We start from the raw sequence: 17,025 nt of genomic DNA on the forward strand, positions 1-17,025 counted from the left end.
ATTTGTCCACAATGTTTAGGCCTTCTTGCAAAGTTGATTGAACAAGGCTAGTACATGAACCAGAGGCCCAAATACAAACATCATCCGCATATATAGACTAGTGTAGTGCAGGTGGAAGTCTCCGTGGTAAATCCGCCATTACACAATTAAAGAGAAACGGGCTTAAGACACTGCCTTGTGGAACTCCTTGAATAAGATTGTGAGAGGTACTTTTTTCTTCGCTTGTTTGAATAAATATTGATCTGCATTCAAGAAGTTGGATATCCACCATAGCGCCCTTCCAGGGACTCCCACTTCTCGCAGACCACACAATATTGATACGTGCTGTTGCAAGATGCTGATGTTGACACTTCGATGTAGTGGGACGAACGCAAAGTCGGCCTCTGGCTGATCTGGGGACGACGACGTGCCTTGTTTTGATGTCGGCTGGCTTCCATGTTGTCCTGTGCTTGTCACTCCTTACAAATACACCATGTGAACCTTGCGAAGAGTTTCCCTGATGTGCTTCCAAGTAACATTTATTTGGTGGAGGTGCTCGGTTCTTCTGACGACGGAGCTTCGAAGCGGACGCCACCTCAAATCTACCGCCATGCCGCCAGGTGATGACACGTCGCCGCCAGATACGCCTGCGACCACTACCCAGTTTATCACCCTCCCACAGCCCCGCGATCCCGGGACCTTTTCCCGGGCAAACAGCGTTGACGTGGATGAGTGGCTCAGTATGTACGAGCGTGTCAGTAAACAGAATGGCTGGGATCCAACTATAATGCTGGCCAACGTCATATTTTACCTCGGCGGAACCCGTCGCGTCTGGCTTCGGACCCGCGAGGACAATTTGACCAGCTGGGACACGTTCAAGCAACAGCTCCGCGACCTTTTCGGCAACCCGTTTGGTCGACAGCTTGCCGCCAAAAAACAACTGGCGGTATGTACCCAGACGTCCACTGAACCGTACCGTGGACGACATGCCGATCTGTTTTAACTGCCGACGCATTGACCATATCGCTCGCCACTGCCGCAGCCGCTAGACTTCTCTGACCCGCTATTCTTCTGGCTACCACCCTCGTCCCTCTAGTTCGTCTTTTTCATTCGCTGCTTCTATGCCCGACCCATCATCTGACCCTGCGACACCTCTGACACGACCCCGCTACTCCCGCTCACCTTCTCCCTCCCGCCGTCACTCTCGTTCGCCCCCGTCACGCCGTGCTCCTTCTCCGACCTAATCGCAGCACCCCCGACCGTAAAACTAGACAGAGCAGCTTCTGGAGGCGGAGCTTCATTGACGACATTGGCACGAAATCCTCGCTTGACTTTACCTCCGAACCCGAACGCAGTCCGCCGCATGGCTGACTGTGTCGAAGGCTCGCCTAATGCCTAAAGAAACCGCTATTGTGACATTCCCTCTAGCTCGTTTATGTTAAACATAGGTAACGATATCCAAAATTGCATCCATGGTGCATCGCTGCCTTAGAAATCTTGTCACGTGATCGGGAAGTGCTTCTGTTTGCTCACACCACCACTGCAGCCTAGTGTCAATCATTTTCTCCATGACCTTGCATAAACAGCTCGTCAGGCTCACAGGACGAAAAGACTCAAGAGAGAGAGAGGCGTTTTACCAGGCTTGAATGTAGATATCCCACGTGCTGCTTTCCAAGAGTCAGGGACATACTCCTTTTTCCACAAGTCATTGAGTAACTCCAAAAGTGCTAATCGACCATTTGGTCCCATGTTTTGCAACATACTGTGTGTAATGGAATCTGGACCTGCAGCAGTCTTACAAGATGCAAGTGTACATTTTAGTTCAATCATAGAGAATTCGAGGTACAATTGTACATGCTGAGACTGAAAACACGCTAGAACTTTTAAGAGCGAAGCTGTTGAACCAGGGCGTTTGCCGTCAGGTGTGACGCCGAAATGTGGGCCGATCCTGGTGGTAGAGCAGAAAGGGTCCAAGCGCAATGGCACATACCCCTGTGAACTAGCGAAGCTGTTTAAGCTCGAGGATGGTCCGTCGAGTGTACGCCGCAAAACCTCCGCCGGGCAATGACGTCACCAACCTAGCAACGCTTCGCCCCAGCTGCGCCGACCGCGCCGAGCCTCGCCACAGCTGCGTGAGCCGTGACGTCATCGCGCGCACCGCATCGCTTCGCCTTAGCTTTGCCGAGCCATGACGTCACCGCGCCGTAAGGAGTGGTTGCCGTGGCTGCGCAGAGGCGCAGCTAAGCCGTGATGTCACTGCGCCGACCCACGGGATCTATAGCTCCGCGTCGCCACCACGGCGACCCAAAAGCCCTGCCGTCTCCGCGCTGAGCACATCACCGCGAAGATGGGGCGGCCGAAGAAGAGCGTTACTCCCAAAGAAGCGGAAGCGCGGCGCGATAGCCGCCGCGCCGTTACTCGAGAGCAAGTGAGACGACTTCGGTCCAATCCCGAGTATCGCGCCGCCGGAGCGGCGGTGAAACGTAGGCGATTCGCAGAAGATCCGTAGTTACGAGACCGCGAAACCGAGCAAAAGCGTTTGAGCCTCCAGAAGCGTCCAGATACTTTAATAACCGAGCGTTCGTTGCTCCTTGGGCTGTCGATGATTCCGGGGTGATCTTGCGCAAAACGTGGCCGAGTCTTGGAGCATAACCTCGCAAAAACTTGGCTGAACCGAGATAAAGCTAGGGGGGGTCGCCAGCTTCGCTTTTGCCCAGTCTTCGCACCACTAGTGTGAAGCTGCCCGTAATTTTTTGTTTGTTTTGCCATTTCAACTGAATATTTAAACTTAGCACAAGTAATAGGAACGCTTGTTCTAGTTATAATCTTGCAGAATTCTTCAGCAATCACTAATTCTGAAGTATCCTTGGCTTGGTAATCACCGCATCCCGCTAAAATATGTTGTGCTCTCGCAAGCACAACCATTTCGTGCTTGCGAGAGCATGAAATAGTTGTGTTTGAACAACAGAGCCGCCTAGTGCACGAATAGTCATCTATACTCGAGGAACTGGCGTCAGAGGAGACAACGTATTGCAATATTCACGCCATCTTTTTTCCCCTAATTTTTGCAGTCGTCTTCGCATGACTGAGTGGACTGGCTGCGAATTTCTATACGCTTCTATATTTCCACTGTGGCAGTAAGCTCTTTCTGCTCTTCTTCTTACAGCTCTCAAATGTTCATATTCTCCATCAACTGATGTGTACTCATCAGGAATGGGCACTTGTTTCGTACACATTTTCATTGTTTCTTGTATCACTGATGTGAGTTTCTCTACGTCAGTTTCACAATCCACTCGACCGGACAAGTGCCGGCGAAAGAGTTGCCAGTTTGTTATATCCACGCATTTTCGTTTCTAAGTACTTTTTAATCGTGGATGTGATTCAAGGATTGGGAAGTGATCACTTCCACGTGTTTCTGCGTCTGTTGTCCATCCAGCATCGGTAACAAGATCATTAGAGCACAGTGTTACGTCTATAAAACTGGCATACTTATATCCACACATAAATGTCACAGATTCATCATTCAATACTCACAGATTGCATATTTCCGTGGCGCACTGAACGATATTCCCACGGGCATCACAGTGATTACTCCCCCATGTTACGTTGTGTGCGTTAAGGTCTCCACATATGATGATATTTGATATAGTGGTGCTGACACTATTTACCAAAATTATCAGTCGTAATACGTCTCGATGCTTGCAGGTATATGCTTGCGATTGTTCCACATATTTTAGCGAGATATACTTCGCAGGCTACATATTCAGGAAAATCCGGACTGCTTGTTTGAATAAGGTGACAGGGCAAATCATTTCAAACGCAGAGCATTGTTCTACTGCTTACGGATGGACGAGATGATTTATATATTATGTAATTAGAAATACGAAACTTTTAGAACTTATAAGACTTTATCAAATACTATATTTTATTATTCATGGATATAAGGATTACGGAAGTGACCAATGCGGAACTAGATGTACAGTCCAGAGAAAAGGTCTGAGACACGGCTTCAGTAGAAAAGGGAAATTTCTTCTAGTAGTGCAAGATGGAATTGTCTTAATGTAAGACATTGGTCGAGCAGGCGCACGCAGGCTATACTACTTGATTACAGCCTTCATGCCTAGGCTTCAAATAAAAAAAGAAACATTTTCACGGCCAGCTGTCGTTCCCAGACCCTTTCTCGCGACTGCACTCGCAGTAATCAGGAGAGAAAAGATAACACAAGGAAGGCAGTTAGGTTAACCAGACATAGTTTAGTTTGGTTGCGCTTATCAGAGTAAAAAAAAGAAGGGTTTGAAATGAGGAAAGGTGGAAGTGGGAAGAACTCAAGAGAGAGAGAGAGAGAGAGTAAGGAGAGGCAAGGCAGGCTGGTCAACCAGACGAGCGTTTGGTTCGCTACCCTGCACTGGAGTTAAGAAAAAGGGAGAACTAGGTAAACGCTCAATAGAGGCAGAGTGAGAGCTTTGTGTGCCCACTATAGGGACTTCCAGCATGTCTACAAGTGGTCGCTGAAGCCGGTGCATTTCAAAAAACAGCCGTTTCGCACAAAGAGCTCGCTGCGCCAGCGGTGGATGTGGTCACGGTTCAAGAATGTTTGCCTGAGTTAAGTATAGACAGACTAACCTAATATGGTTTCGGTTGGTTACGCTGTTGAGAGCTCAAAAGAAAGAAGTGTTTCGAAACGAAAAACTGGAAGCCAGAAAAACGTAAAGCGCTCACCCAAACTATGGAGGAGGGGAGGGGGCGCTATTGCAACCTACTGCTCGAAACTGATGAACAGAACAAGTGAAGGAGAACCTCCGTAGTTCTGAGTGCAGGCGTCCGTTAGGAGCGTCACTCACTAATGCCCGCAGGGTATGACGAGACGATCCCTCACCGCCTGTGTGTGCTTTTTGTTTTTCACGTCACATAGCCTGTGCTCCAGGCTCGACGGCCGTGCCAACTAGCCGTAATAAAGCCGGGAGATCTCTTAGGAAGCAGATAGGAAATACCCGAGAAACCAGACCGGAGCTGGTGACACCGTAGATGGAGCGTTGCTCAACGATAGCTAAAAACGGAGGACATACTCGACACCACACGAACACCTATACGCAGCCGCGTGCGCCGTCTAATGGAGCTGGCGCCGGCGAGTTTGGCAGACGCCTCCATGGCCTGCGGCCTTTTTATGAAAGCTTTAGGAAACCCGCCGCTTCGAGCACTATTGGCCACTCGAGACGTCGCGGAGAAGATGCGCTCCAGAGCCGCGTGATCAGGAAACGATGGTTATTAGTGTGACATTACGTAGTAGTTTTGCAAGTGTCTGACGTCAAAACGCTAAGACAACGTAAGCAAGAAAGAAGGAAATGCAGTTTGATACGACAGAAATAGTGGAAGAGGTGGCATTATTGTTTGGGTGTTCTTTGAACACGTAGCTATACATACAAAGGCGTAATCGAAAACTTACAATTAGGCGGAGGCGATTTTCGACGCAGTTCTTATTTCATGCAGAAGGAAGTGACCGTATCTGGAAATGTTTCTATTATAAAAAAAAATTATTCAGGTCAGCGAGCAAAGCAAACATACCAACCCATACCGCTAGAAGAGGCCTAAAAAGAAGTGTTGGGCATTTCGCGCTATTCTTTCACGATGAGATTTTTTTTTACTTTCCATTTCTTGCGCTAAATGTAGGTTCTGCACCTCGAATGATTAAAAAATATACTGGCAACTCTCGAAGCGCCCTAAATAATTAACTCTAATAGGTTTTCTACTATTCAGAAACAGTTTCGTTTCTCAGGAGTTGTATTTGTAACGACGTCATGACGCAAAGGTGGTCACGTGGGAGCAGGACATCGCGACGTTTTGGCACTCGCTCCGGCTCGCTCGGTGGTCAGCCATAATGTTCCATAGGGCCGCAGTATCTTGTGGCATGCCCCTAGGACAATTATCTTAAAACACCTGATAGTATCGGGACTCCTATATACTAAGTTGACATGCCGAGAACACGAACTGCGGGCATCATTTTCATAGGGCTCATTAGCAAATATAATGGTGATATTATAAATAATCGTTGACAATCAGGACATTTTGCGATGCCCGCCGCCGCTTATACGCGCAAACGAAAAATAAACATTATTGTTTCCTGCTTCACGGCCTTAAAGAAATGATATTCTCACTGCTTCAAGCGAGAAGCGCGCTTATACAGAACTGTTAAATCTGTACTGGCTCCACTTCGTCGCAGAACTGTACTTGTTTGCGCTTGTTGCACTACATTCCGCGCGTTTCTCGTTTGTCCGCTATGTGACAAGCAGCAGCTGGTACCACCTAAAGGCACCAACATCTCCTTTAATTTATATAGAAATAAAAAAAGAGATAACCTAGAATCAAAAAAGTGCACGAGATTCGTAGCGGCTACTTCTGTGTCCGTGTTTATGTGCTTTTTCTTTTGGGTGTTGTTTGTGTTGGCTGCGTAAACTAGTCCTAACTCAATAAGTACGTACGCGGTTATGTGCGATTTCTTTCGCTTTTCTGTTCTCAGATGGGAAGAGATGGGCGAATAACTATAGCTTCAGTTACTGGTTCAATACAGCGAACAGACAGAAACCTCCGTTGTGCTTTGGAATTCTGCGAACGGACAGATAAAAACGACACGGCCAGGCAAAGAAGGTCCAGTACGGAGACGATGGCGCGACAACACTCGTTGTCAGTAACGATCGGTCGAGAGGCTGGCGAAGATTCAATTACCCGACTCGCCGACGTGCGACGGCAGCATTTAGCGACCCAGCGCCGATAAGAAATACGCCTTCGGCGATCGGACAGACATCCGCAAGTAGCGAGGAGTGACGCTGCCATGTTTTATCGTTCGTACCTTTATATTTTAGGAACATCCTTAGGGGTGGCAGGCAATGGCAGAGATATTTAACGAAGGGTACTTGCTTGTATGACGCAGTTTCAGCAATAGTAAAGATCCTAATCTTCACCATGCACACCATCCTGTCATTTTTTTTAAACTTTTTTACCCATGTGCTCACCAAGAAATGTACACTTTTCATTAAAAGGACCGTACAGACGGCTGCCCGTTTTTATTTATTCGTATAGTTCGTCGATAATTGAACTGACATGGGCTTTTGCCCTCAGCTGCTTACATTTCTGTCAGGCAGTGTTACCTCGGTGCAATACCACTTGGAGATCATATCTCCCCGATCAACTCATGAAGAGTTTAAACATTTCGACCTTATCGAATGAACGGCAGTGTTTGGCCACAAGCTGCACTGGTTCGGCAACAATTCCACGCACGTTAGTGCAACGGTGTCGTTCTCTCGGCCAGGTACCTGCCCTCTGTCGCCATTGCTTTGCACTACCACTGACAAAAGCTGCGGTTTGAGCCCTGCGATTCCGAAGGAGTGTTGATACAATGTTGCACTCACACACGTAAGTTGCGTCTTTCGAGAGGTCAGACTATGATTCTCGTGTAGCAGGCTTTTCGGTACTGAAACGTCCTATTTTGTCCCCACTCAATGAGCAACAAGCTACAATAACTACGAAAACCTTAGCTTCGCCTCCTCAAACTTCATTCAAACTTCTTCAAACTTCATTGACTGCTTATTGAATGATTTTCTACAGAACTCGGTCCTTTTGTGGTTTCTCAACACATGCACGCTCAACATGGTCAGTTACTATATACTGATACTTTTATAAAAATTTGTCAACTATATCATATGTAGTTTGGAACAGCTAAACCTACAGGGTATAGAGGCACACACGATTAGGAAAGACAATATCTCATCACAAGTGGAATACTGAGTGCTGCTAGTGTAATCATCGTTATTGACACTGATTGCAAGGTGGTGGGGGGCAACTGGTTGTTAAATCTTCAAGAATTCAGCTTCCTTTTGTCTATTGCAGACCACGGACGTTTGAACGAAGCCAACGGGGCATTTGCAAAAAGCAAGTAAATATTAGTGTTCAAAAAAAAAGACGCAGTTTTGCTCAATAGGCGAAGCATCGATTGCAATAGCAAATTAGTAGAGCTATACAAAGTAAGGATAGTAGTTTTATCGGCCCTATATGCTTGTAGACATTCGCTTACTAACTAAATTAACAAGCATGGTGTCACGCGCGCAGCAAGCCAACATGAACGCATATGCCTCGATGACCGCTTACACTCGCTGTCAAAACGCTGGAGTGAGGAAGCGCGGCTGCAGCAGCGAGCGAATTGACCTTCGTGCTCGCTTCAACGCGAACTAAGCGGCGAGAACACAGCGCACACGAAGCTATCAGCACTCCGCACACTCTGTCCCCATCGCAGATCGCTTTCAAGATAGGGCCTGCACGGCCGCGCCATACACAGCCACTACCTTAGTATAACGCCACGCCCCCCCCCCCCCCCCCCCTACCCCTCCCGGTGCTTTGCGCGCGATGTAAGACGGAGTGCTAACTCCGGAGCTTTCATCCCTGGCACGCGCGAGATTGAGCCACCGTCATCAGCTCATCGTCGCGTGCTTAAACTCGTCCCTACAGCATACGGCACGCGGCGACGATGTTATCGCGCTTGGACTTTATACGGAACACCACGGCGACGGCGGAAATGAGCCTCGAGTGCTCATATAATTGATATCGCAATAAAATAAAAGAAAACAGAATTCAGCAATACAATGTCGCAGGCTATCTATAGGCAATCTGTAGACTTAACAGAAACACGTCAATAAACTTTCTACAGGTTGTATGAATACAGTTATCTAACGGATGCCGCTGAAATTCTTCGCATTGAAAAGGCCGAGTCTCACAGTGAGTATGCTCGGGAAACCACTCACCGGTCGGTGATCGGGGCGTGATAAGTGCCGGACTGTGGTGCTCCTCCTCCCAGGCCGTGACGATCACGTGGTGGCTCACGTGACTCGGTATCGGGCAGCGCACCAATAAAGCGCCGCCACGTGGCACCGAACCCGGAGCGGACCACATGCGCAGCTCCCAGTCTTGTGCTACCACTGCGGGAAAAAAATAACAATAATAAAAAAGATGCCTAAGTCACAGCAGCGTTTCTACTGAAATGTAATAACCCCATACGTGACGTAAGTGAAATAAGTGAAGAGAAAAAGAAATGATAAGAGCTTTCTTGAGCGATCAGGTTCTCCATATCTGCTGAAGAAGAGGGCTGATGTCCGCTAAACGAAGTAGCATCAAATGCCTTTCTGGTGTACGCGATTGGAATGACTTTTGCAGCTAGTTTAAGCTCTTAAGTTCTCCCTTACGTACTTTGTTTGCATGGTTAAGCGATTCATGTAGCTACTGAGTTTTTACTGTTTTATGCAGCAGTGACAATTGCATTGTGCTTACAAAAAAAAAAAAGTTTTGTTCAACAATCATTTTGGAGCTCCTGCCTACCTGTTCTAAATTTTTTGTTTACATGAACACCAGGTTGCTTGCTAACGCAGCTACAGAAATATAGTCATACCATCGAAATCAATGCTTTCATCTTCACGAACTGACGAACACACACACACACACACACACACACACACACACACACACACACACACACACACACACACACGCACACGCACACGCACACGCACACGCACACGCACGCACGCACACAAAAGCTATGATTCTATGTCAGGCACACGACTACAAGAGAAAGAACAAAAAATATTTCTCAGTTCTAAAAGAGATATGAAGTAGAAAAATAGAACGCGCTGAAATTTCCTACCCACGAAACATAAAGAGAAAATATTGTGTCAATTCCTGAAATTTTTATGTTCACCTTCATAACAATGCCGTACATTACCATGAAGTCTTAATGACAAAGAGCATGGAATATTTTATACCGCATGGAGCTGAATTCGGTGCGTTCGCTCAAGCCTAAAAGGGCAAAGCTTTTTACAAGCACCTGTTTCCTTTCTGACCATGCTGTACATTAAAATGCAAAAAGAAGTGGCGTATCTGTTTGTAATTCTTCCATTAATATGCGCAATTTTTGTTGTGTTCGGCAACGCTTTCTCACGAGTAGAACTAAATGCAAAACGACTTCCTATGCAAGAAGTTCGTACAAATAAAATGAAGTGCGTCTTACTGGAGCACGTTTTTTCATTCAGTCCATAAAATAAAATAGGAATGCGTTAGCACGCGCAGGTTGCAAAGCGGCGTCGGCTTACCGCGCCGAGCTGCCGACAGGCGAGGCTTCAGTTGCGTGATAAATGGACTAAACGCTCGCGCGCTGGCTTGCTCTCTCGCTCAATGCACTTCAAAGGTGCCATCAAGGATGCCGATCCTTCGCGCGTATAGCGTTACACTATTATACACTGCTCAAAAGAGCGAGTCCGGGCTCGGGCGCGTGAGGTTTCCCCGAATTGAGAGCAAGCGGGTGGAGAATTTTTTTTCAGCGGGCGATGTGGCGGCAGATTACACAGCGTTGCTGGTGGGAGCCTGCCGAACGTAAATTGCCGCCGGTATCGTGGCTCTACGCCGCAGGCGCCCCCTAGCTGTCGATCACGGCTGCGCTCGACGGCCGTCGCCCAGATTAATGGAATATGCAAATGACCGCGCCCGCACACGCCTCTTCGTGGCTGGGAGCAGAAAAAAAAAAAGTTTGACACCATCCGCATTGTGGAGTGTCGCCACATTGCTGTGACTCGCTTCGTCGCCACGTTCTTGCTACTCCTCTTTTATCTTTTATGTTTTTCTACGGACAACTCAGTGGCGTGAACATAAAAAAAAAGGGTGAGCTTCTAACACCGCCAAACTTTTTTCGCCGTATTTATTTTTCTATGTGTGTCTTCATCGAAGCGACAGACATCTGCTTTGATCGACCGCCTTATTTTGGCACCGGAGGTTTGCTTGAAAACATTCTTCGCGCGGTGTTCTGGGTGACTCACTTCTTTTTGAGCCCTCTCGTTTATATGTGTCTCCTGAGCATTTGCTCCGTGGTTGCAAGAATCTGTTTGTGGTTAACGCCTTAAGCTTAAGACGCCGTGTTTGAAAGTGCATCTATATAGGAAGAAGATGCATGCTATTAAGGTGCCGAAGACAACGGGAGGCTGGGAAGATTGTGAGTTCTAGAATTTGGCCGAGGTTTCTTTATTTCCAAGGATTCGGCGAATATTAGCAGAGGAGAGAGGGAACAAAGAAAGGAAAGGCAGGGAGGTCAACCAGACGAGCGTCCGGTTTGCTACCCTAAACTGGGGTTAAGAAAACGGAGGAATAGAAAAAGGGAAAGAGGGACAGACAGAGACAATGAGGACGTACAACAGTCCTACAGTCGGTCATTGAGGCCGGCGTTCCTCAAAAACTGCAGTAACGCACGAATATCGGCGGATGCGCCATCGACGGATGTGGCCAGGGTCCAATAATTTTTGCTTCAGGAAATGTTCTGCTACAGTCCAGTCGGCTTAGTGTAGTCTGTAAAGATCTGCCCTGGACGTCGTGTTGAGGGCAAGTGCACAACAGGTGTTTGATGGTTTCTTCAGAATCACGGGTGTCGCACACATTGGTGTATCGGACATTCCAAGACGGAGAGAATGCGCGTTCCAAATGCCACACTAAGCCACAGGCGGAAGTTTACCAGAAAGTTGCTGCGGAGGCTACTAGGATTAGAAGGCATTGACAAACTTGCGTTTTCAAAAGAACTGTCAAACGTAAATACTCGATGGAATAGGCACACTCAGTGAAGATAAAGGGAACGCGTAATAAGAACACATTATAGTGTCCATCGTATTATCTATAGTTCCGTAAGTTTAAGCATGGGTAATCTGCCTAAGTATTTTATAACTTTAGTCTGTATATATCAAAATAACATACATGCAATAGCAGTGGTGATACAAGCAAACTGATGACGTTACAACAACACTTCTTAACTGTACTGGTACAGAACGCCACCTAACATCGGGGCAGTTTACTGCTTGAAGCCGAGCTGAGAGGCTTCAAAAATCAAGGCCCGTATTCCCAAAACTTTTCTCCTGTAATACCAATTTCCTACCGTCCGGAATAGGGGCATTCACCACACATATGATAATTAACGGCGCTACATAGAGACGATTACCACAGGGATGACCACTGGCGGACAACTACGCGAATGAAAGTTACCGTGATACCGTGACAGATGACCTAACGGCTGAGCTCAAGGATCACAAAAAACTTCACCCTAAAAATAGTTCACATCCTTTGGGGCGTATCTTTGTCCCACAACAATAATCGTCATCTATCTCGCATGTCTTTTCTTTGTTTACCGCTGCGCGCCCCGTACTTTAATGTCACGAACGGCATGAGCGTTATAAGTGGGACATAGCCTTATTGACAGTAAAGTAACGAGCGCAGAGTTTTCAAGAAAGGAAACGCAAACAAGACATATTACGATTATTTTTGTGGGACAAAGATAGGCCCCAAAGGGATGCTAACTGTTTTGAGAGTGTTAACTTCGTATAAAGCAGTGTAAAAACGAATGGCAATTTCCCAAAGCACGACCATTTCATGTCTACGCTGCACAATGCATGCTAACGGAATAAGAATTTTGCTCTTGTAGCCACAACGCAATCACCTCCCAAGTACAAAAAATTTTGCAGCAGGAATTAAACAGCACTCAGCCCTTTCAGAATGCAGCCGCAGCAACCGGCAGTCGAAGTGGCGATTCCGTGAGCGAGAGAAAGGTGCATAACCACTGACCCACTGCGACATGTTTCCATAAAAGCAGGCCACAATAAAGCACGCCAGAAGCGTCGCGTATGTAGCTCACATCCCTTTTTTTTTCCGGGGCTACTGATCTGCTTGTGAAATTAACGTGCTACTGCTACAAGTACTTATCGGCGAGAATAGTACGCAATAAAGCTGAAGGAATGCTTCAGTGCCCTTCCCGATGTTTATACCAGAATCTTCGACCGCCTATAATTACTCTGTAGTGAACGCTCGTGAGTGCGCATTGTGCGCGCATTCACAAGCTGGCATTAAATGCCAAACTACACACGCTTGGCGGCGCGCGATAGCTCGCGCCCGCGCGCCTTGCGTTTGAAGCGCCTTGCGAGGAATGACGGTTTGAAACTACAAGACGTGCGCCAGCGCGCGCCCACTTAGCTCACTATTTTCGCCTTGGTAGGCATCGTTTCGTATTTTAACAGCGGAGCTGTTTAAGCTCTTGGTCGCGCCGCGTAATATAGTACGAACAAAAAAAAGTTGTCGCAGTTTCACCTGAAAGGCGAAGCATCAATTGCGATAGCAAATTTGTAGAGAGCTGTACGCAGTAATGATATTAGCTTTATCAGCTGTATAAACTTGGACATGCAGCAGCACCGGCAACACGCAGAACTGTTGTCGACGCCGTCGGCGTTTTGCCCGCGTTCGCTCAAAATGCATGCGGCGTTGGTGACTGTTGCCGGAGCCTCTGATATAAATAGGCACTTGGTGCCGCAGCTAAACGTCGCCTCCCTTCCCTCCCACTCCACCCCCCCTCCCCCACGGCCTCTCGCGCGTCGGAAGAAAGTGCGTTTGCTCTACATATATGGTGATTGTAAAGGAGGAAAGAGACGCCTACTTCTGCAGCCCTTAAGGGAGCACGGCGCAGAACGCGCGTTTTCTGCGCCTGGCGATGACGTTACCGCGCGTTGCCCAGCAACCACCTCGAGCAGCGGCGTGTTCTTCGCCTCCTCTCCGTGCCATGCACATGTTGCCTTGACATGGGATGTTAAGGAGAGGGAAGGAGAGCATATGCGCAGCGCGTGCTATGCTCGGGAGAGACAAAGAGAAAATGAGAGAGAGAGAAAGAAATTGTAGTGGCAACAACAAGGCAACGCGCAGAGCTGCTGCCGACTCCGTCCGTGTTTCCCCGTTGACCCGCGTTCGCGCGAAACGCGCGAGGTGTCCGTCACTGCAGCAGGCACCTCTGGCGTCGGCTCGGCAGGTTTCGACCAGCCACGCCCCGGCAAGTGTAGAGGCGCAACTTGGTAGTGACGTCACCGGAGAGATTGTGGCGAGTTGACTCTGTGGCGAGTACATGTAGCCTTGACATCGGACGACCAAGGAAGATCCGGACACCCGAAGAAGAAGCCGCTCATCTTGAAGCGCGTCGCGCGGCCAAGCGAGAATCTGCTCGTCGGTGGTGAGCCGATTCGCAATACCGTGCCTAGCAGCACTTAACATTTCCTAGCGAAACTTAGCCAAGCGTAGTAAAACCTGGAAGAAGCTAGGTCGATCACCAGCTCCACTGTTTACTCCAGCCTTGCACCACTAGTGCAAGCTGCCCACATTTTTATGAGGCAGCCAGAGCACCGATATTTGTGTAGTGAAGATGTTTGTGCTCGCACCACGCTTCGACGCGTACGATCTGTCCAGCACCATCTGCTTGCGCAGATGGTGCTGGACTGCGTATTGCGCCGTCGCTGCCGGAGTACAACGTCCCCCGTCCCACCTCCCTCCGGGGCCTTTCGCGCGACGTAAGACGGCGCGCTTCCTTTTCCGCTTCCGTCCCTTGTGCGCCCGGGATTGAGCCGACATCGTCGGCTCCCCTCGCGCTCTTTCACTCGCACCTACAGCATGCGGTGCGTGGCGACGGTGTTATCATCCTTGGACTTCATACGGAACACCACTGCGACGACGACGCCAAAAATGCGCCTGAAGTGTCCATGTAATTGCTATCGCAATAATAAATTTATTGAATGTGTGAATCTGTTTGTCTATGAATGCATGTACTCGTAGGCTGCGTGCCGGACGATCTCCATACCACAAGAACCGCGTTTGAATCATCGCAGGCATGCAAGCAAATACAGACACAAGAAGAAAATCAGACCGAGCAATGTGTGCAATATAAGTAGCTATTCGATAGTCGAATTCAAAACTTTTCCTGCTGACCTAACGCAAAGGCTAAGCGAAAGAGCACTGAGGAAAAAAAAAAAAGAAGTTCCGAAATTCTCTCTTGCAGGTTTCAAATTTTCTCGTTGATTGTTAGTGTGTCTAAAGGAGCGTTGTACTCCTCTTCTTTCAATTCAATTCAGAACAGCGCTTCACGTTCCTTAGTTTACGGGAGTGTGCTTAAGATTAGCTTTCACGCCTAGGCGATTCACTGTTTCTTCCTTTTTACCAGGCCTGTATTTTCCTATCCCTTTGCTTGCAATCCACTCGGCAACATCGCTCAGAAAAAAAGAAAACAGGGAAAGTAAGGAAGACGAGCAGAGAGTTCTACCTATCTTCTCCCGTCCGCAAAGAGACGAAAAAGAAAAAGAGCAAAACTAAAGAACAATGGCGCGCGCAGCGTGGGGAGGAGGTCGACTGGATGCAGCTCTTCCTTTTAGTTGCCCTTTTTGTTCCTATTTTATACCCCCTTTACGCCCATTTTTTCCTCAGCCTATTTTCATTCTGTCTCATTTCACACCCGTTCCCTTCTTCTCATTTTCCGCTCAGTTCTTTCCCAGCAGGTACCTCATTTATTTATTTATTTATTTTTGTCTGCTTTTTCGCCGTGAGGGGTGTACCCGGGTAGGGGGAACACGAATGAAATCGATATCGCAGCTCGGCCCGGGTTCCTTCCGTGCGATCGGCCTGATTGGGGCTCCACCCATGCGGTGCCATGGGGGAGGGGGGGGGGGGGGCACCTTGTCTGACAAGCCTTCTCCGCGCCGCTCGAACATCGATACGGACATGGAAAAAGTGTGAAGGAGGCTATCGGGAAGAAAGGTCGTGCGGCCCGGTAAAGAAGAAGAAGAAGAGATCTTATCGGATCCTTTTCCGTTGTTATTCTCTCAAGGCGAATTTGGCTGCTCGCTCGTTGGGCAGACACCTGATGGCGGAAGATCACCGGAAGGCAGTGTGAATCTGTAGACATTGGCCACTTGCAGAGGTGTTTACGAGGCACTCGGTTCAGCGATCCGCAGTGTGACCGTTTCTTCTAGGGAACACCCATGAGTGGCATTTTATAGTGGTTCTTTTTATTTTATATTATTTTTGGCCTTTGTGATTGGTTCGCACGAAGTCATGCCCCCGCTATCGCTAGAAATGGCCACTCGACGAGACGTATGATCAGAAATGAATGAAATTGAAATTTAACAATATTTACGTACATTATTAATATTGTTAGTGCTATTCCGCCATAGATATACCTTAGAAAAGGTATGGTTGACTGTAGATTATTTTGCTATGTCTTGATGGCTGTTTAAGAAATAATTGTCACGTTTTTCACCCAAACGTGAAGAGGGGTAGCAGGTATATTGCCTTTGTAGCGAAATGGGCCAAGTGGAGTCGACGAAGTTTCGGCAGGGGAGTTATCCTGATTCGTTGCGAGAGTCACTCGACATTAATACTTGGTTCTGCTTTAGAATCGAAAGCTTAGCGAGTTAGTCAACAGTTCTTGGTGGAAATGCAGTGCTAAAAAGAGGCTACATCATAATATATATACATACATGCCTTGTGTTTTCGCTTGGGAGAGTGTTACCGTTATATCACTAAAGGTTCTACGCAATACCTCACTGAGCACCGAAACCCGTGCCACAAATGCTATCGAACCAATATTTATGTTGGGATGAACGAAAATTTAGCCGCTCATTTTCATTCGCTCCTAAAGGTTGTTCCTCGTTTGGAACGTCGTAGCGCAAAGGCTCTGCACAAGTTTAGAGTGATGCCATGAATGCCGAATCAAATGTTCTTTGGTGCGGGCGCAGTACACGAAGTATAACCATGTTGCCAAGGCACAATACTAAGTGCAGGGTGATGTGTACTTTCCGTACAAGTTCTCACTTCCCTGCTGTTTTGCTATTTTCTGGGTTGATATGAGAACTAGACACAGTCAAAGAGAGAGATAGTGAGAGAGTGCAGATAAATGCAAGGCAGGCCATGTTAACCAGGACTGAGCCAGGTTGGCTACCCTACATTTAGGAAAGTCGAACATATAAAGTTAGAGACATGACTTGAGCATTCCGTGTGCTATGGAGCAGCAGATTAACTGCAACATTCGAAGTTACGTCACAGGCAGTGCATTCTTCCTGTTTGGCTTCAATAGTCGCAGCGGTACACTTGTACCTTTTCGGGGTGCACATCAGCCGGTGTCAGAGATCAGAATATCATTCCCACATGCGGTTGAAAGAGGCTACATCATAA

General features: G+C 47.8%; 1 protein-coding gene across 1 annotated transcript in view; it reads right to left on the reverse strand.

The window, feature by feature from the left end:
• Positions 1-17,025, reverse strand: part of LOC119448578 (Down syndrome cell adhesion molecule-like) — a 150,143-nt gene that overhangs the window by 55,164 nt on the left and 77,954 nt on the right. Inside the window, exon 3 of the mRNA XM_037711811.2 lies at positions 8,769-8,942. Within this exon, the coding sequence (XP_037567739.1) occupies positions 8,769-8,942 (174 nt within the window). The remainder of the gene's footprint in view (positions 1-8,768; positions 8,943-17,025) is intronic.

This window comes from Dermacentor silvarum, chromosome 4, assembly GCF_013339745.2.
Source record: "Dermacentor silvarum isolate Dsil-2018 chromosome 4, BIME_Dsil_1.4, whole genome shotgun sequence".
In the NCBI taxonomy this organism is placed as follows: Eukaryota; Metazoa; Arthropoda; class Arachnida; order Ixodida; family Ixodidae; genus Dermacentor; species Dermacentor silvarum.